General features: G+C 43.5%; 1 protein-coding gene across 1 annotated transcript in view; it reads right to left on the bottom strand.

The window, feature by feature from the left end:
• Nucleotides 1–372: 372 nt before the first annotated feature.
• MAP2K6 (mitogen-activated protein kinase kinase 6) overlaps nucleotides 373–18,632 on the bottom strand; it is a 115,236-nt gene continuing 96,976 nt past the window's right edge. The window contains exons 10-12 of the mRNA XM_007073444.3: nucleotides 18,397–18,536; nucleotides 10,108–10,153; nucleotides 373–3,804 (exon numbers count right to left, since the gene is read on the bottom strand). Coding sequence (XP_007073506.2) covers nucleotides 3,727–3,804; nucleotides 10,108–10,153; nucleotides 18,397–18,536 — 264 coding nt within the window. The 3' untranslated portion in view covers nucleotides 373–3,726. The remainder of the gene's footprint in view (nucleotides 3,805–10,107; nucleotides 10,154–18,396; nucleotides 18,537–18,632) is intronic.

The following is an 18,632-nucleotide window of genomic DNA, read 5'->3' as shown; positions in this document are numbered from 1 at the left end:
ACCCCAGACCTGTGTAGTTGTAACAGACTAATGCAACCCAAAGCCAAAAATATTTACTATCTGGCCCTTTACAGAAAAACTTTGCCAGTCTTGGTCTAGAACGTCACAGTCCACATTCTGCAGAGCAGGGGTTATTGATCCTGTGGGGTCTATAAACTGCACTCCACTCCCCTCCCCTCAACAAAACATGTTTGCAAAACTACGTGTTCCATGTACCATGTGCGTTTTCCTAGGGAAAAGGTCCTAGCTTTCAACAGATTCCTAAAGAAATCCAGAGTACCCCAATTAAAGCCAAAGAAAACCAAAGAGCATCTTTAGCTGCCAGCATATTAACAGTGCTAAAACACACACACATACACACACACACACACACACACACACACACACACACACACCCCTAGACAAGAGGAACACAGACCTTCTACAATAAAATCTCTCTTTTTTTCTATTCTAATAGGGTTGGTTTGATAGCTTCCACCTCCCAGATTTTACTCTGGCATTTTTCCACCTGAATATGTAAATTTTCAGGGGTCCAATTAACAACTGCGTCTTCTATTTGCTAATTCAATAAAAAATGGAAGGTTGCTTTTAAGCCAGCAAATCTCCCTCTCAGTCATAGATAGGCATTAAGAAGACAAAATCCCCAGCACGATAGAGATTTGATTCATTTTACTTGATCTGACCACCAACTCCAATGAATTTTATGAATATATGAATCATCCCTTCAAGTTCACAGGCAGTCACATCACCAAAACAAGCATTTGGGGGCGGAAATCAGGAACTGGGCATCCATTGCACTTTTAAGCCAAAGATTAAGCATTTTGTTAGACAACTTTGGGAGAAACAGAGTAGTTTCTCTGAGCAGAGCTAATGAAGCCTCTTGGTCAAGAAAAGCATTTTTAGTGTTAAAAACTATGAAAACATTAGCCCTTCTCTGTCACTTTTGTGACTACCTTCCAAAGACACTAAATCAAATGCACTTGGAGAAGCCAGGGGTCGCGTTAGTCTCAGGGCTGGCTTCCTCAAATGCTGAGGCTAATGAGTATTTCATGTCCTAGACTTGGACGTCTGACATTTCAGGACTAACAAAGAGCACAGGAGGGTAGGACCACAATTAAAAAGCTAATCAACCAAAGGTAACCACAAACAATAACATTGCTGACGCACAATGAGTGGAGTAATATAGAGGGTCGAGTGACCTGTGTGTATGTACAGGAGACCTTCCAACTTATATCAACTTAAATATGGTTTACACATCTCTCTATTTTAAAATTAGTTTAGAACTTATAACACGGTTCACACACACACACACACACACACACACACACTCTAGAATTTAGACTCGTAAGTCTAGCAAGCCATTCTACTTGAGCACATAAGATATCTAATCACCATGTTGTACATCATTTCTATGGGGACAACGTATTCCAAGTTCCAAGTCAGTATTCCATGAACACGCCCTCTCTGATGTGGCGTGTGAAATATGCCAATTCCCAGGCCCCGCCCTGGACCAATGAAATCCCAAACTTGGCACAGGCAGTGTTCACCAGCTCCCAGTTGATTCCAGTGTGCATCAGGTTGAGAACCATTGACAAACTCCTTCTCTGTCTCAGTACGATTGTTTTGCAAGTTTGGGCCCTGGGTTCACAAACTGGAGAGGCGAATGCATGAGAACACACTCGGTTAAGAATATTTCTAAGTAGAAACCGCACTGAACAACAGGTATGAGTTGTCTGACTCAGACCAGAACGAGGTTTTGCCTTACATACTCCGCCAAAAGCTGTGACGGAGGGACCTCCGAGTTTTCTACTACTTGCTTTTTTCATTAAACAGATGAAGAAAAGAAGGGATACAGTTGTGATGTTTTTTTCTCTTGGTCTCAACAAGGGAAACCGCCCAATTTAGTAAGGTAGGTGAGAAAGAGAATGGCCATAATCACTGGGATAATACACTTTTCCCGGCTGGAAGAAGATGAGGAACAGAGGTAGCTCTAAAGAAGATGAAACTACATTTGATCAAACAGGTATCTCTTGAAACTAGGGATACAAAGAAGGTACGGGAGGGCCATACTCACTCTGGGCAACTGCTCTGAGCCAGACAAAAGACAAGAACAAGGGGAAAACGCAGACACAGAAAAACTAACGACTGCATTTCAAAACCTAAAAGGGAAAGAAGAGAAGATTTTCAGGAGGAATAATCTCCATATCTGTGAACTTGAGGCAAAGAAAGAAAGACAGGGAGTTCTCTTCTTCCTCTCTCATCAAAATTCTCCATCGTCGTCCTTCAAGAATAGCCTCATGGAAACCCAACGTCCAAAAGCCATGTTTGCTGGTTATTATCGGTTTACAGCTTCCCTGCATCAATTCACTCACTTTTCATCAAGGAACCTAGAGAACCTAGGGGCATATTTAGTCTTAAGAAAGAGCTTTCACTGCTTTGTCAACCTGCCGGGAACCCATAATGGCACTAGCCTCCTACGGAGTGCTATCCCGTGCTGCTGTGTGCTACTGAAGTGAAATGTGGCCTCAACCACTGGCAATCGGGCCGTCTATTCCTAGGAACTAATTCAACCTTCCCCATTATCTCCTATCCTGTCAAAGAACTTTTATTTTCTTGTATTGCAGCCCTCCCGTCAATAGTAAGGCTTCTTTATTGAACAAGGGGGAAGAAGAGAAGAAAGCAAAGAGCGCATCTTAACACAAAGGCAAACCTTGGGGCTTGTGCATTGTAAGGAGGGACAGAAGCAGAAGAAGGCACCAATTCTCAGTGTGGTTTGACATGACATCTCCTCTCAGAACTGACATATATCCTCCTCGCTAAGTAGAGATGTCCACAGAAGCCACTTGGCGGAGCTTGGGACTTATCAAATATACACAGGCACACATGTAGAAGGGTAGATAGGGGATATAAAACTGCATCAGGAATCACATTCCATTAATACCACAAAGGCCAAGAGAACCCAACTCGTGACTCTGAGATGTGACAAAAGTGATTTTATGTTTCCCAAAGTTGGGGAAAGGGTATGACTGGGATACCTCACCACTTCACCTGAAATATGTGGTTACTACCCAGGAGTTGAGCAGAAATCTAAGGACGTGGCAAGCAGCCACAACAGCTGGAACAGGTGTTTTACAAAGAAGAGCTCCTCACTGTTATTGTTACAATACTCTTAAAGATGCATATTAAATAGTTTCCTCTGGACCACAGACACGACTGAACTTAAAAATAAAAGCCCTATAAATATTGCCAACCCAACCTTGCCTCTTGTATCTCCCTCCTTGCATAAAATGGAATCTTTTCAACCAAGCACTTAAACATAAATATTAAAATAATAAGTGGGACAGACTACAGATCTACTTACAATTTCATCACTACAGTAGCACCTTTTGACCAGGGCCAATGCATTCGTTTTATGAAGAACAAGAGAAGTCTGAGAAGCTTAAGGACTCATATGACACATCATTAAATATTTAATCACCTTTTTAAGTCCTAAGCCTTTGCCATATTTCATCCATCTAGACAGTTCATTCTATACTATAGATTCCAAGGCCCCCTTTGGAGGGGAAAAAAAGGAAAAGAAAAGAAAAGAAAATGGGGGAAAACAACCTTCTGAGAGGCAGGATTAAATTATCTCAAGGATGAGTTTCTATTGGTGCTTTCGTGAACCTGCTTCACCCTGTAAACCCACCAATCCACAGGAGGGCCAACCAATTGAGTCCACGGTATTTAGTCTCCAAGAATCAATTTTACAAAAGATGCCACGTCTGTTGCTTTGGATTCGTGTAGGGTGAAAAATGGATGTTGCTGCAAGAGAAAGGAAAAACACATGGTATTAATATTCAGCACTGACAATACATGAGATTAGCAACTTAACAGATGTGTTTGGTAAACAGATTAAAGTACCCCTATTAGGATTAAACTGGACTCTTCCAACCTCTTCCCAAGTCAAGTATACGCCTAGTGAAGAGGACATTCTAAAGATAACTTTTATTATAAGCCTCCCATTTTGAGATGTTTCTGCTACAGAGTATTTATCAAGTATATGCCTAGTGATGAGGACATTTTAAAGATAACTTTTATTGTAAGCCTCCCATTTTGATATGTTTCTGCTACAGAGTATTTATTATTTGGAAAATATATGTAATTAGGCTATATAAACTCCACCTATGGTAAAATACAAGGATTGGCAAAGACAGCCCGGACTCTGATTTACAAATAACCCTGTCCCCTACAAAGTAATTTTAGACTGATACAGTGGTAACATAATGAGAAATTTCATAGATTTATGCACACTGATTTCTCAAGAATTGGATAGCAGAAGGAGAAACCAATTTTTGTAGCATAGTAAATGGGCAAAGCATTGCTTTCCCTTGACCCTGGAGAGCTGGTTTGAACTGAAACAGTTAACAAAGCCACTCTCTAAGCCACATCGACAGCCACGAGTTGTACTTATGTCTCTCTTAATGAAGAGTTGATCCATCTGGAAAATAATGCAAACTGCCAAACTCTAGGTATGTGCAGAGAAATTCAACTTGGACATTAAAGATTGAAAAGCAAAAAAAAAAAAAAAAAAAAAAGTCTCTATTCATGCAGCTCAGATTAAGCAAACTTCACAAAAATGCCATAGCAGGGGCGCCTGGGTGGCTCAGTCGGTTAAGCGTCCGACTTCGGCTCAGGTCATGATCTCACGGTCTGTGGGTTCGAGCCCCGCGTCGGGCTCTGTGCTGACAGCTCAGAGCCTGGAGCCTGTTTCGGATTCTGTGTCTCCCTCTTTCTCTGACCCTCCCCTGTTCATGCTCTCTGTGTCTCAAAAAATAAATAAATGTTAAAAAAAAAATTAAAAAAAAAAAAAGCCATAGTGAGCGCAGGCATAGTGGGTCCAAGAGGCCACACAGTGGAACAATTCTGAAGAAAATGAAGCCATTTTCTCTGCACCAACATGACCCTCCCCCAAAGGCACAATTTTGTTACAGTAAGTTCCCAGGTGTCACATTGGAACCTCACACCTCTAATATAAAGGAGATACATCAACTCACGAACCATAGTTCTAACAGTGGGAAACCGAATCCAACAAACAAACCAAAAAGGACGATTCCTTTGGGTAGAACCTAGTGCCAGTGTCATCTTCCACCTGTCAGGTACACCCTCCCCTCCGTCACGGCCACCTCCCTCATTGTCTGGTGGTATTATTTTCAGTGCCTAGTTGAGCCGCTAAATAGGAGTGTTTCTGCACCCAGACATGTAGATGACTCGCTTCGTTTCTCCCTGACTTTGGGGATGTTAGTTTATCACCTTCATGTTGCCCCAGCGGTAGGTTTTCTCACTGTATGTGTTTTAAACCTGACGGCACAGGGCTAGATGAGCCAGCTCTGTGGGGACCTGAATTCCCGCCCATTGAAGGTTTAGGAAGCCATGCAAATGGGAAGAGAACAAAGGAATGAAACCCAAAAGAAGGTAGGTGGTCGCTGGTCAGTATCGTGACTCAAAACACGGAAAAGAGGCTGTCTGCTTTTGCCCATCCAGAAGATACAGGTTGGGTGTTGGCTCAGAGCCTTACCCCCACCGTATTAACCAAAGTTCTAGATGCCGGGTCCTGTGTCCTGAGCTCCTTACCCAAATAAATAGCAGAGTTACTTCCGATTACTAACCACTTATGCAGCACACTTACCGAGGGCTTTACCATCATGCTTATTAGCTTTCCCACATCCTCTGACATTTCGAGGTCTCTTAGTGTACTTAAAAGTTTTTACTATCAAAACAGGACATGTCAAACCTCAGATTGTGTCCATGACTACTGCCGATGCCTGCCAGCCCTATCTTGCCTCTGGTTCTGCTCTGCCGGTTAGCTCAGTGAGGGTAGCCTTAGTCTGTGAATGAATCGAACGACCTAAACCGACGTCTTTAAGAAAAAGAGTCCTCAGGCATCTTGTAGCATTCCCAGGCTGGGAAAATGCTGTGAGAGTCAGAGGACAGGGGGAGGGGAGGACAGGCCGGCATGTCAAAATGGAAAGTGTGACTTGCCTTCTTGTGTGGGTTTTGAGGCTGTAAAAGGTTGGGAGAGAAGCCAGTGCCTTCTATAAGCAATAGACTAGGAATAGCAAGGCCAGCAACTCGGAGATGAGCAAATGAGGCATCATGGATTCCTCTCCCCAGGCTGCGTTTTTCTAAAAAGAAGCCAGCTACAGCAAGGGAGGACATTGCCAATGGTTGTGCCTGGAGAAAACATGGAGATCCGAGAACACACTACCGGGAGCACTGGGGCGAGCCGCAGTCACCAATGGTCACCATATCTTCTACACAACACCTCGTCCCTCATGACTATCATTTCCTACGGGTTCAATCATCCTTGCTCAGCACTTTGATTCAATCTAGAACTTCCCAGGATATTCAAAGAACATAATCACCTCCCTGGGCAATCATCTGCATCACCTGATTATCATTTCTGGTGCTTCTCATCTGGGATTGGGGGGTCAACAATCAATGTTCCAGGGGCCAAATCTAGCCCACTGCCTATTCGTGAAGTAAAGGTGTACGGGAACACAGCCACACCATCTGTTTACATATTGGATAGAGCTGCTCTCACACTAAAACAATGGAGTTGAATAGCAGCCCACAAAGCCGGAAACATCTCCTATCTAACCCTTTACAGAGCAAGTTGGCTGGTCCCCACTCTAGAGGAACAAACCCTACTGACTCATGTCCCTCAGTGGGAGTTTGAGAGAACAAGGAGATGATGTTGAAGCATGTATACCCTCCATCCAGTTAGGGGAAAAACATGTGAGATTTCTATAAGGGGTACATGTCTGGGTTGGTGCCTTAATTATACTGTCCTTCACCTGGAAAAAGGATTTTTTTCCCCTTTCTTCACCAACTCCTACAATGTAAACAATAGTCTCTCAGCATGTGTTTTCCCAATGCTAAAGTCAAAGAGTTTGGACTCAGATTTTCCATTTAAAAACCTCAATTCCACAGGAAAGCAGGGAGCAGTTATAGCCTTAAAAGGCAAATCCATTTCCAGTCACAAAGGCAAATGCCATAAAAAGAACTGGGGGGGGGGGGGGGGGGGGAGGAAGCACATGACCTTATAACATTAATACGTAGACCATAAAAGACCACAGCATTAGAACATAATGGAAAGGTGGAATTCAACATCACTCACTCATGTATACGAAGCTAGAACTCAGCATTTTTTTTCCCAAATGTGTTTCACTGAAACCTCTGATAAGAGGCCCCTCGGAAGGGAAAAAAATGTTCTGCATTTTAAACAGGCAGAAATATATAGAAAGTGCTCTTCTTTTTCTGAAAATAGGGACAAACAAGACAACTTTAAAATAGGAGTACAGGCTTCATAAGACACCCCAGAAATCACCCCATGTCCATTGCACTTTATGTGAAATTAATTTTAAAATGCTCGGGAGGTTGCATAAGTATATCCAAAAAGGGTAGCCAGGACTGAAAAGGCCCCCGACTGGCTATTAAAAATATAGCCAGAGAGGAAATGTCCAGCCCAAACAGGTGGTATGCTAAGTTTTCTCAAGCAATTACGCATCCTCTTTCCTCCCTCCACTGTGGGTCACAGTTGAATACAGCCAACAGAATGCTAAGTCCCAGGGGATGCCTTTTTATAGGGGACAATTGCTGCCCCAAGGAGACCACCTTTTCTATTCTGGAACTCTCCCTAGGGTTCTTTTATGGTCCCTCAATCGGAGAATGGTTCAGACTGAAATCAAATTTTAACCAACAGAGCTGAAAATCCATGTGATTGGCTGTGACCATCACCTATTGTGTGGATTGGCTTTCTGTAAGTCTTTCTGGCTTGACATCTCCAAGCTATACTTTTTCTTTCCTCTTTTCCAACTTTACTGGAATAGAATTGGCTTATAGCATCGTGTGAGTTTAAGTGTACAATGTGGCGATTTGGTACATATTTATATATTATGAAATAATCACCACGATAATACCATCCACCACCTCACACAGTTAGCATTCTTTTTTTGTGTGATGAGAACCTTTAAGATCTAGTCTCCTAGCAACTTTCAAGTATGCAACACAGTATCATTAACGATGCTATTAACTATTAACAGTGCTATGCACATTCCATCCATGTTGCCACAAACAGCAGAATTTTTTTAAGGCTGAATAATATTCCATTGCATGTGTATGTGTGTGTAACAAGTGTTCTTTTCTTTTTTTAATGTTTATTTATTTGAGAGAGAGAGAGAGAGAGAGCGCATACACAAGTGGGTGAGGGGCAGAGACAGGAAGACACAGAATCTGAAGCAGGTGCCAGGCTCTGAGCTGTCAGCACAGAGCCCGAGGCGGGCTGGAACCCACGAACCATGAGATCATGACCTGAGCTGAAGTCGGATGCCCAACCGACTGAGCCACCTAGGCGCCCCTCGTGTGTTCTTTATCCATTCATGCACTGATGGGCATTTACATTGTTTCTATGCCTTTCGCTACTGTAAATAATGCTGCAGTGAACATGCGGATCCAGATGCTTCCTCAAGATAGTGATTCCGTTGCCTGAGACATTACACCCAGAAGTGAGATGTCTCGATCATACGATATTTCTATTTTTCTTTTTTTGAGGAACCCCCACACTGCTCTCCATACTGGCTGTATTAATCTGCATTCCCAGCAACAGTATGCCAGGGTTCTCTTTTCTCTACCACCTCACCAACACTTGTTTCTTATCTTTTTGGTAACAGTCATTCTAACAGGTGTAGTTTGGATTGGCATTTCCCCAGTGACTAGTGATGATGAGCATCTCTTCGTGTACTTGTTGGCAAAAACCTCGTGGGACTACTTCAAACCAAAACCTTCTGCGCAGCAAAAGAAACAGCCAATGGAAGGAAATGGCAACCTACACAATGGGAGAAAATATTTGCAAACCACGTACCTGATAAGTGGATAATATTCAAAATATATTTTAAAAACTCATACCACTCAATCGCAAAAAAAAAAAAAAAAAATCTGATTTTTTTTTTTTTAAATGGGCAAAGGACCTGAGAAGACATTTTCCCAAAGAAGATATACAAATGGCAGGGGGGCCTGGGTGGCTCAGTCGGCGAAGCATCCGACTTCGGCTCAGGTCATGATCTTGCGGTTTGTGAGTCCGAGCCCCGCGTCGGGCTCTGTGCTGACAGCTCAGCGCCTGGAGCCTCCTTCAGATTCTGTGTCTCCCTCTCTCTCTGCACCCTCACCCCCCGCTTGCACTCTGTGTGTGTGTCTCTCTCTCAGAAATAAAATAAAAATTAAAAAGAAAAAGAAATGATGTCAGTGTTTGCTCTTATTTCTACCAAACAAAACTTCCTTCCCCCGCTAAAGTTAAAACCTCAATACTTGAAATAAATCTAGGGAATGGTTAATGCAAATTAGCAAATAGTCAGAATTTAATCATTCCCCCCCCCAAATGTGTTTGAACATACAATTAGATAAACGTTCCCAAGTTTAGGTGCTCACCATCTATGCTAAAGAACCATGTGTAATTAGCTCAAACTTGGGAGTTACCACAATTTCAGAGAACCTATTTTTAGACAAAAATTCTGAGATCCTATTCTCACCCCTTCTTTTCATAGTTTGTGCAAATGGTAAGCTGTGAATGCAGAGGTAAGACAATGGAAACTAAGAAGGCTTGGTCTTACTTATTTTCACGCATGTGAAAACCAGAAGGAGAAAACAGTCTATCCCCCCTAAACACTCACCGAAAAGAATTCATCCTAAATATGTTATCAAAACCTGATGAGTTGTCCAGCACTTTTTCCCCTCATTACAGAAATCCTTTAAATCATGCTTTCCTTCATTTACAAGTGGTGGCTCTTGATATCACAAGAACTTGAAAATATAAATTTTGATAGGCATCTAGTGTATATGATAACCAGTTTACCAACGTGGAAAAAATGACGAAGCAAGGCGACCCGCCCCAGGTCATGCTGAAGAAGGATTCAGGAAGCACAAAGGACCCGACTCTTGTTTTCTCGAATTCACTTCCATGTCAATGAACCAGCTCCTCCAACATGGTTGTTTGATTATAATTTAGGTCTTAGTCACTCTACCTTTACTAGCTGTTGGTCAGGACAGGTTTACGCTGGGAACCATACGTACCATAAGTTCTGGATATGTTGGCCGTTCTTTGGAATTCTTCTTCAAGCTTAAAGAAAAAAATTAATCACATTAAAACCTAGGAACCATCTGTATTTTCACTAGCCTAGGACGTCAGAACCTGCAGAAGACTAAACGTAGCCAGCTTTAAAATGTATTGAACACATAAATCTCCTGTCTTGACTCCCCCCTTTTGTTACACCTTTAAAATTAGGTTTTAAATCACTGTCGGTGTACCTTAACAGGAAGAAGAGGTGTGCGTGTGCGCGCGCGCGCGCGCGCGCGTGTGTGTGTGTGTGTGTGTGTGTGTGTGTGTGTTTGTGCTGCATCCTTTTGGTACTTTTAAAAAGTATCCTTTTGATACTTTACCAACAACATACAAACTAGCTCTCCTGATCTACAGCCATTATATTCCAAATTACAAATCTACTTTCCTTCAAAAGAGCTTTCACTCACCCCTCCCCCCGGGAAAGAAATTGGCAGGTGTTTCTTACATTACATCTGTTATCTCTTCACTCTCTTCAATGCCTGGTTCTCCTGGCTTCCGGTTCCCTTGAATGTATCATTTGCTTTTATGTATTCCTAACCGAACCCACCTAAGATAGAAGCAATACCTCCATGAAATGTCTAAAGTAAGGCTACTTGTCTACAACCTCCTAGCTAATGAAAGAGAAAACACCCTCAGTCAGTGCCTAAGCAGTTTTTCTTCTTAGAAATTCTCTGTGGCCGTGCACGATTGTCCAGTGGCTCCCATTCTGTATATACAACTGCACATATACACAAATGTCTTAATAACATGTGATACCGGAGGCAACAGTAACAACAACAGTAACTTCTTACTGCAGTGAGACCAACCCTTCCCCTCTAGCCTCAACCCACCCCTGTATCCACCCATGGCCTTAAAATAGAAAAAAAGAAAATAAGCAGTTTATTTTGGAGTTGGAATCCCAGGTTACAGAATGAAGAAAAGGAGGATTCTGGAGACTGTGGTTTGCAAGGCAACCTACAGACTCCTCTGCCCACGGGGGCACAAAAGCATACATGAATGGAAAGGAAACTTAGCCTGGCATCGAAGTAACCAAAATGTGACTGATCATTAGGTAGCTGCGATTTGTGCTAATGGATCATTTTGAGCAGATGGGAGCTTATATGTGTGACATGAGCTCTGCTCCTCCCCCAAAGGCTAATAACAACGGGGGGGCCTGGGGGGGAGGCGGGGGTGGAGGGACAGAGCCATAAGAGAGTGAAGTCACTGAGACGCTTTGAGAAACTGTGGTGTAAAACAAAACGAAATGGGAAAAAAAGAGAGAGAGAGGGAGAAAGCTTTTGAACCAAAACAACTTAAAACAGCCTACCAGTTTATTCCAGGCAATGCTGTGAGTAGAAGCCAGGGAACCTGAGACAGGGTACAGTAGATGTGAGCAGAGAAGTTTCAACCTGGGACTGAGGGCAGATCTAGGACCTAGTGACCTCAGTGACCAGACAACCTATGAGAGAAAGTTTCGTCTCAACTGAGGATAAAAATAAGAGTGGATTAGAAAGAGGAATTATCAACTGTCAAAATCAGGTCGATATGAGAAGGTGTGCCTGAGTGAAATGAATGAGACCTTGGACCCTTGGACTCACTTATGACTTTGTATCTATATCCTTCTGGATCTCTATAGATACATATGTATCCTTCTGTATCTCTATAGATACTTATGTATCTATATCCTGAGGTTCTATAGTGCTTTACTGCCGGTTCTCAAATGCAGGTGATTTTGACCTCTAGGGGATACTTGGCAACCTCTGGAGGCGTTTTATGGTTGATACAACTGGCATCTAATAGGTAGATATTAGATGTGGCCCAGGATATTGTTAAACATCCTATAATGCACAGCACGGTTGCCCACAACAAAGACTGATCCAGTCCAAAAAGTCATTAGGGCTGAGGTTGCAAACCCTTGGGCTACGTGTCCTAGGATATTCCTCCTCACTGCTGCCTTCTCTCTCTTGCTCAGAAATGAAATTCACTTACAAGCAGCCCCAGCTGGCTCATCTGTCCTTTGCACACATTCTCAACACTACCACGTCTCTATCCCCGAACCCCAGAAGCAGAAGTTGTCTTTCTAAGTTCAAGAGCTCATTCACCTAGATGGAAACACAGGAGGAGGAGTGTGATCCCAGGAGCGTGGCTGATTTGCACACAGACCATAGTGAAAAAACAAAAGGGCTAATGCACAGAAGCCTTGGGTTTTCGGCTACCATTCAAAGCCAATCAAAAACCAGAAAGTCTTCCCCCAAATCTGAACAATCTAACTTCCGAAAAGCAACAATGAAAAGCACAGATGCAGCATTAAATCCATGCTCGCTAGTCACGAGCTCGATTTCAGGTGTCTCTACTTAGACAGGAATATTAGTCAGCCATCAGGCCAGGACTCTGCATGGACTCTGTTAACATCCTCCTTGAGGACCATCAGCCACCTTCACATCACCAGCTTCCACCGGTCAGCAAGTGAACCAAGGGAATGACAGGAAAGGAAGCTTCTTGTTCAAATGTTAGAACAATGGCCACTTCTACCAACCAGAGATCTTTGTGATGCTGCTGATTTTTGAAGTTCTATTTAGCAGAAAATGACATAAGACTATCTTCTCATCAGGTAGACAGATGTAAATGCTTCCTTTTTTTTTAAGGAGAAATCTTTTTTTTTTTTTGAGAGAGAGAGAGAGAGAGAGAGAGAGAACGTGAGTGGGGGATGGGGAGAGAGAGGGGGGGACAGAGGGATCCAAAGCAGGCTCTGCGCCGACAGCAGCGAGCCCAATGGGGGGCTTGAACTCATGAACCTAGAGATCGTGACCTGAGCCAAAGTGGGACACTCAGCCAACTGAGCCACCCAGGCACCCCCAAGGAGAGATCATTTTAAGTAAGGATGGTTTATCTTTTTACTTCTGGAACAGGTTAAGAAAAATTCTCTAGATTTTTTTTTCTTTCTTTTCGTCTGTATAAAGAAAATGTGGGGAACGTACCCCAAGCTGATGCATCATAAATGTTTAGGATTCCTAAAGCCTCGGGGATTGCTGGCCAATAGGCTATTTCTTGACCTCTGATTAGAAGGCTCACAGTTTCCTGCAATAGCACTACTGTGGAGCATTCATGGAAAATACTTACGTAGCAATCCAGGGCTGTTTACTGAATTAATGTAACTGATGAAACACATTCTCTCCATCTTTTAAACTGAGAGCACTTCAAAACATGGGCTAAGAATAGGAAGATACTCAGGATCAGGTTGGGGGGAGGGAGCAAATTTTCCACGTTTGATAGGAAGTGCTTGAAATCCAGTATAAAATAAGCTCCACCAATTTCTTTTTGGATTGGAGTCAGACTTTGGAATTTTCAAGTGGCTGGTCATGTTCAAGCGTGCAATTAGCTGACTGCTCTAATTCGTCTTCCAAAGGCCACAACACACACTCCTGACCGTAGCTGACACTAAAAAACACCTCCATGCTGTCTTGAGAACTGCTAGCTTGAAGTCTGTGCTGACCAGAGGATTTCTGCCTATTTGAATGCCCTCTGATGGTTTCCAAGAAGGCCTGTGCGGTACGCCCACAGAATAAAAAACACACTGCGCCTCTCAAGCCCATACATTTGTCAGAAGCGAAATAAATATCCGGTGCCTCTATTTTACTCTTCTTCCTGAACAAGTCGGGAACTATATTTGATCGTCTCTGTTTGATGCTAGTCCCTCCGAGTCAGACAGTTTCAACGTCTGGGTGGGTCTCCTCCAACATGCCATCAGGCTGGTCAGCTGGGCACTGAGCCCCTTAAATAGGCCTGAAGGAGAGGCAAAAAGAAGGTCGAGCTGTTTCGGCACCCAGTAGTTGGTTTCCAGAGACTTCCTTCGGTCACCAAACCTGTGCATCGATAGGAAGTGGCTATAGAGAAAAGCGTAAGCCTGCTACGGCTCCCTTTTTCCTTTCGGGATATTCATTTGTTAAGCCTCTGTGGGACTAGGATGTAAAGCTTTTCTATTGGACTTCTGTGTTATGAATCCCCAAGCAAGGCCTCTATGGTCAGCATCACCTACTCCGGGAAAGCTTTAAAAACCCTATGACAAGAGAGCCACGTGTAGGGAAAAAAAGAGGAGGAAATGTCATTCAGTAGTCCTATTTCAGAAGAAGGACAGAAGGGAACGGCGTGTAAGACACCACTGGTTTTTCCTTTAAGTCCATAAAGAACAAATGCCTTAAATTTCTCTCCTCTCCTACCCTTCTACCCCCACCCTCCCACTCCCCGGAGTGTCTGAGGCTACTGCACAAGAAACACATCGGCTGGGGCTCTGGGCTCTGAATGTAACTTTGGGTGGGGCAGTGATAGCCTGGTGGCACTTTGAGCTACACACCACAGATCAGGATCACGGTCAACTCACAAGCCGTGATCAGAGGAGAGGGGCCGCCAAGATGACCCCCTGGAAGAAGCTGTGCCGTGTAGAGCAGCACTGGGATGTCTTCAAGTGCTCAGTTAGGATTAATCCCAGGAAAGATCACAAATACTCTGGCAGATGACCTAAACCAGGAACGATGCAACCTTGCAACCTTTCTCTTCCAGTGTGGCATCTAGCCCAAAGACAGAGGTAGGAGATAAAATCCCAGGTGTACCTACCTCGAAATTCGGGATCAATTTTTTACTTCCCAAATCTTACGCCCCTTTCCCCACTTACCACAAAACTTGGGGCTTTCTGAGAAGTCGTGAAGGATCATTGCCTGACTATGCCATTAAAATACAAAAACACACATGGAGGGCACTCCAAAAAGGGTCCTTTCATGAAAAGGTATCTCAACACACGGCTGTGTAGATAGGGAATTACAGGAACTGCTATGAAAGGGACTTACACTCAGGCTGCATCCTTTTCTTCATCAAGAAATAGAAAGGGGGTGCTCGTCAATCACCTCTGCATTCTTTCTACTCAGCCCCAGATCAAATTTAAAACTGTCAGTGAGAAAACAAGTGAAATACCTAGTTTGCTGCTGGGGGCAGGTGTGTATCTGTAAGCTAATGCGTAGAAAATGAAATGGCTTCCAGCAAGATCTAAGCCATTCATAAAAGCTTTTAAAAAAAAAAATCAGCACCGTCTCTTGAAGCATTAGACAACTTTTCCAACTTGGTTGATCTCAAAATAATGTTCACACTGAAGGGGTACCAAAGAAAATATACTGGTAGTTCATGGAAGGCAAAAAACTATTGACCCGGATTCTGAAACAGAAGGGTCTATACTCTTTTTTTTTTTTTTAATATTTATTTTTGAGAGAGAGAGAGAGAGAGAGACAGACAAAGCACGAGTGGTGGGGAGGGGCAGAGAGAGCGGGAGACACAGAATCCGAAGCAGGCTCCAGGCTCTGAGCCATCAGCACAGAGCCCAACATGGGGCTTGAACCCACGAACAGTGAGATCATGACCTGAGCTGAAGTCAGATGCATAACTGACTGAGCCACTCGGGCACCCCAGAAGGGTCTATACTCTTAAAGAAAATCCAAGTGAGGATCATTAAGAATGCTCATAAAATTCAGAATTAATTCTCTTCTTCTTTCCAATTCTCCTAACAACAAAAATGACTCGCTATTTTACACAACTGATATTCTTAAATATCAGGTTCTATAGGGACAGCAACACTGAAGGTTTGAGGAACTTCTTCTTTGAAAACTTCAAAGTTCAAGTGATTCAAGTTTTGTTTCTATTGCATATATACATATGCATATATAGTGTATTATGCGTTACGTATATATATGTATATAAATAGTATATATATATATATATATGCATATTATATATACATATATATATTAGTAACCCCCTTAAGCAAGCCAGCCTGGCTGACATGAATATGAGTAAAAGGACACAGAATTAACAGCATTAACAGAGCTAATGGTTCCAGGAAAGCTAGAAAATGTCTATGGCTCAAAGTTTTTAAATTAATGAACTATGGTAGCTGAGACTAAAATTGACAGAAAATGAGAGGGGAACAGAGGCCTCAGAGGCCAGCCGGAAGATACTGGCAATGATTTTAGGAGTGTAGGGTAGGCACAGGGTTGTCACCCTACAAAGCACAATAATAAAGTATCTGGATTGTCCTCGTATGTGTGTGCACCTGTTAAAATTAGAAAGCATTATTTCAAGGTTCTCATTTTTTACATGTCCATTAAAAAAAAAAAAAGCTTTAATGCTTTGAATCTTCAGGGGGAAATTCTACATCAGAGGAAAAAAATACTCTAGTGAAAGAAAAAGCAACTGATTTTTTTTTAAAAATAAATTATAGAAGAAAAACAGTTCCTGAAAAGGAAGCAGTTGATAATCAGGTCCACAGACCACAGGTCAAAATTAGGGGCCCTCACCCCAGCTGTATAGTGGAAAGATTTGAACATTTGAACATTTGAAAACTATTGAGATTCGGGACCCTCTCCCGACCAATGAAGTCAGAACGTCTGCGCGTATGCCTAAGCGACAGTACATTTGAAAGTTCTCTCGCGTCTTATAAATGAACAGCCAACGTTAACAGCTACTGCATTAAACTGGTGATTCTCAAAAGGCAGCTCAGCTTTCTTAAACTTTTCACATCAGCCTTGTTCTTACCAAGTTTTCCAAAGTACCCAGAATCCTGGGGAAAGGGGGACAGGCAGCCGAAAGGTTATAGGGAGGATAGTTTGAAAAGCCTTCCCTAGATAAGATGCTTTCCCTTTACCGCTCCTCTTGAGAACTACTGGTCTGAACTATCCAACGCGACTCACTCCCTTTTCCTAGGTGATCTTTAGACGTTTGGGGATAAGGAAAAAGAAGAACAGCAACAACAACGACAACAAAAACAAATGTTTGAATCCAGAAGGCAGGACCATGGGCCCATCTCAACCTGGCCAGTATGCCACCATATCCAGCACATTTGCTCAAGGAAAGCTCAGAGGAGGATACACCTCAGTAGCCCAGAGGAAGTACCAGTAAGAGGCATCTAACAACACCCCGTGCCCACTGCTCCAGCCCCTCTCTAGCCATTCAGCCAAAACTCAAACAAAAATGAGCAACGGTGGGCCGGCCTCATACGTCATCGGGGCCAAAGACCAGGGGTGACACGGGGACTGGGGCTAACCAGAAGTCCAAGAGGCCTTAGTTTCACAAACAACAGACGGTTGCTTTGTCTCATTGTGTTTCCCGATAAAAGCTGCATTCAGAACGCTTCTTCCAAAGAGCGTGGAGGCCAAGGAATGATAACATTGAGGAGCTGCGCTGTGAAACAGCCTCCAGAGGCCCAGCTCCTTCCTCAGAGGGAGCAGCCAGGGTCACTCCTCTCCCAGGGTCACAGCTGGGCTTGTCACTGTCTGCTTCTGCAGATAGGATGCCCATACCAACGAGCTCCATTTTGTGCTTTCCTTTTGTTCTTCTCCTCCTCTTCCAGGAGCAGTTGCAATGGTCCTTAGGATGAGGTTATACCAGGCAGTCTGGTCACCAGGCAGAGAGGAGAAAACCATGCCCTCTCCCACTTTCCTCAATCCCACTGACAATTTCCAGGAAAATAAAATGTACATTGTTAGCAGGACTCCTTCCATCTTCCCTCTCCAACTTGGATTGGATTCCCTCCTCAGACCCCCCAGTACTGTCCATTGTACCCTCACAGGCAAGGATATCCCCCATTAACAAGTACTGTGTAGAAGGCAGCCTAGAAGACACGAGAACTACTCTACAAGACGTATAGGTAACTAAGTCACACTCTCCAACTCTCTACTGCCTGCTCATCCAAAGTAATTCTTTGCATCTAATCTACTCCCCAGCTCTAATCCTCCGATGGTCTGGCCACTGTTCTCTTAACACTCTAATCAACCTCAAATAGCCGATAGCTCTCATAAAGGAGTTTCTCACTTTTGTGACAGGAAGCATGCTATGTTTTCTGCTTGGAATACCTTTCCCTTCCCTACTTCCCTCACCCCTTGGAAAATCCCTCACGTCGTCTTCAGCTCACGATCTATCTCCTCCCGAAACTCCATCCTAATGCCTTTCCTCTGAGTTCCCCAAATACCCTATGCAGATCTCCACCCCTGGACGTGCCATATTGAACCACAAGTACTGACTGATGAGACTCCACCACTTGGCTCTGACTCCAACGAGGGCGGGGACTGGGACAAAGGCATCTTTGTTTCTCCAGCATCAAGGGCACACTCCATAAATGCTTTGGGAATGAAATGCATGCAGAATGGATTAAAACCAATGGAGGAAGTCCATGAGAAGTCCTCTTTGTCCTTAACACCGGCGTTTGGCAGATGGGGCTCTCTTACCACTGTGAGGTAAAGTCAACAAACTCTTCGGTGAACTTGTCTCCCGGGAGCTGTGGTGAGGGCTCCTCTACCACCTGTTTGAGCTGTTGGAAGGGAGTTCCCCAAGAGTCATAGGGAAACCGAAGGATCGCCAACTCAATCTAGAGGGGAGAGAAAGACAAGGGGACAACAGCTTACACAGAGCTACTTTAGGGAATCCGCTGTGTCCTGACCCAGAAGAGTCAGCAGGAACTCCA

This window comes from Panthera tigris, chromosome E1 (genome assembly GCF_018350195.1).
Source record: "Panthera tigris isolate Pti1 chromosome E1, P.tigris_Pti1_mat1.1, whole genome shotgun sequence".
In the NCBI taxonomy this organism is placed as follows: Eukaryota; Metazoa; Chordata; class Mammalia; order Carnivora; family Felidae; genus Panthera; species Panthera tigris.
Note: the sequence above shows the minus strand (reverse complement) of the source record. Positions and strands in the feature narration are given on the sequence as shown.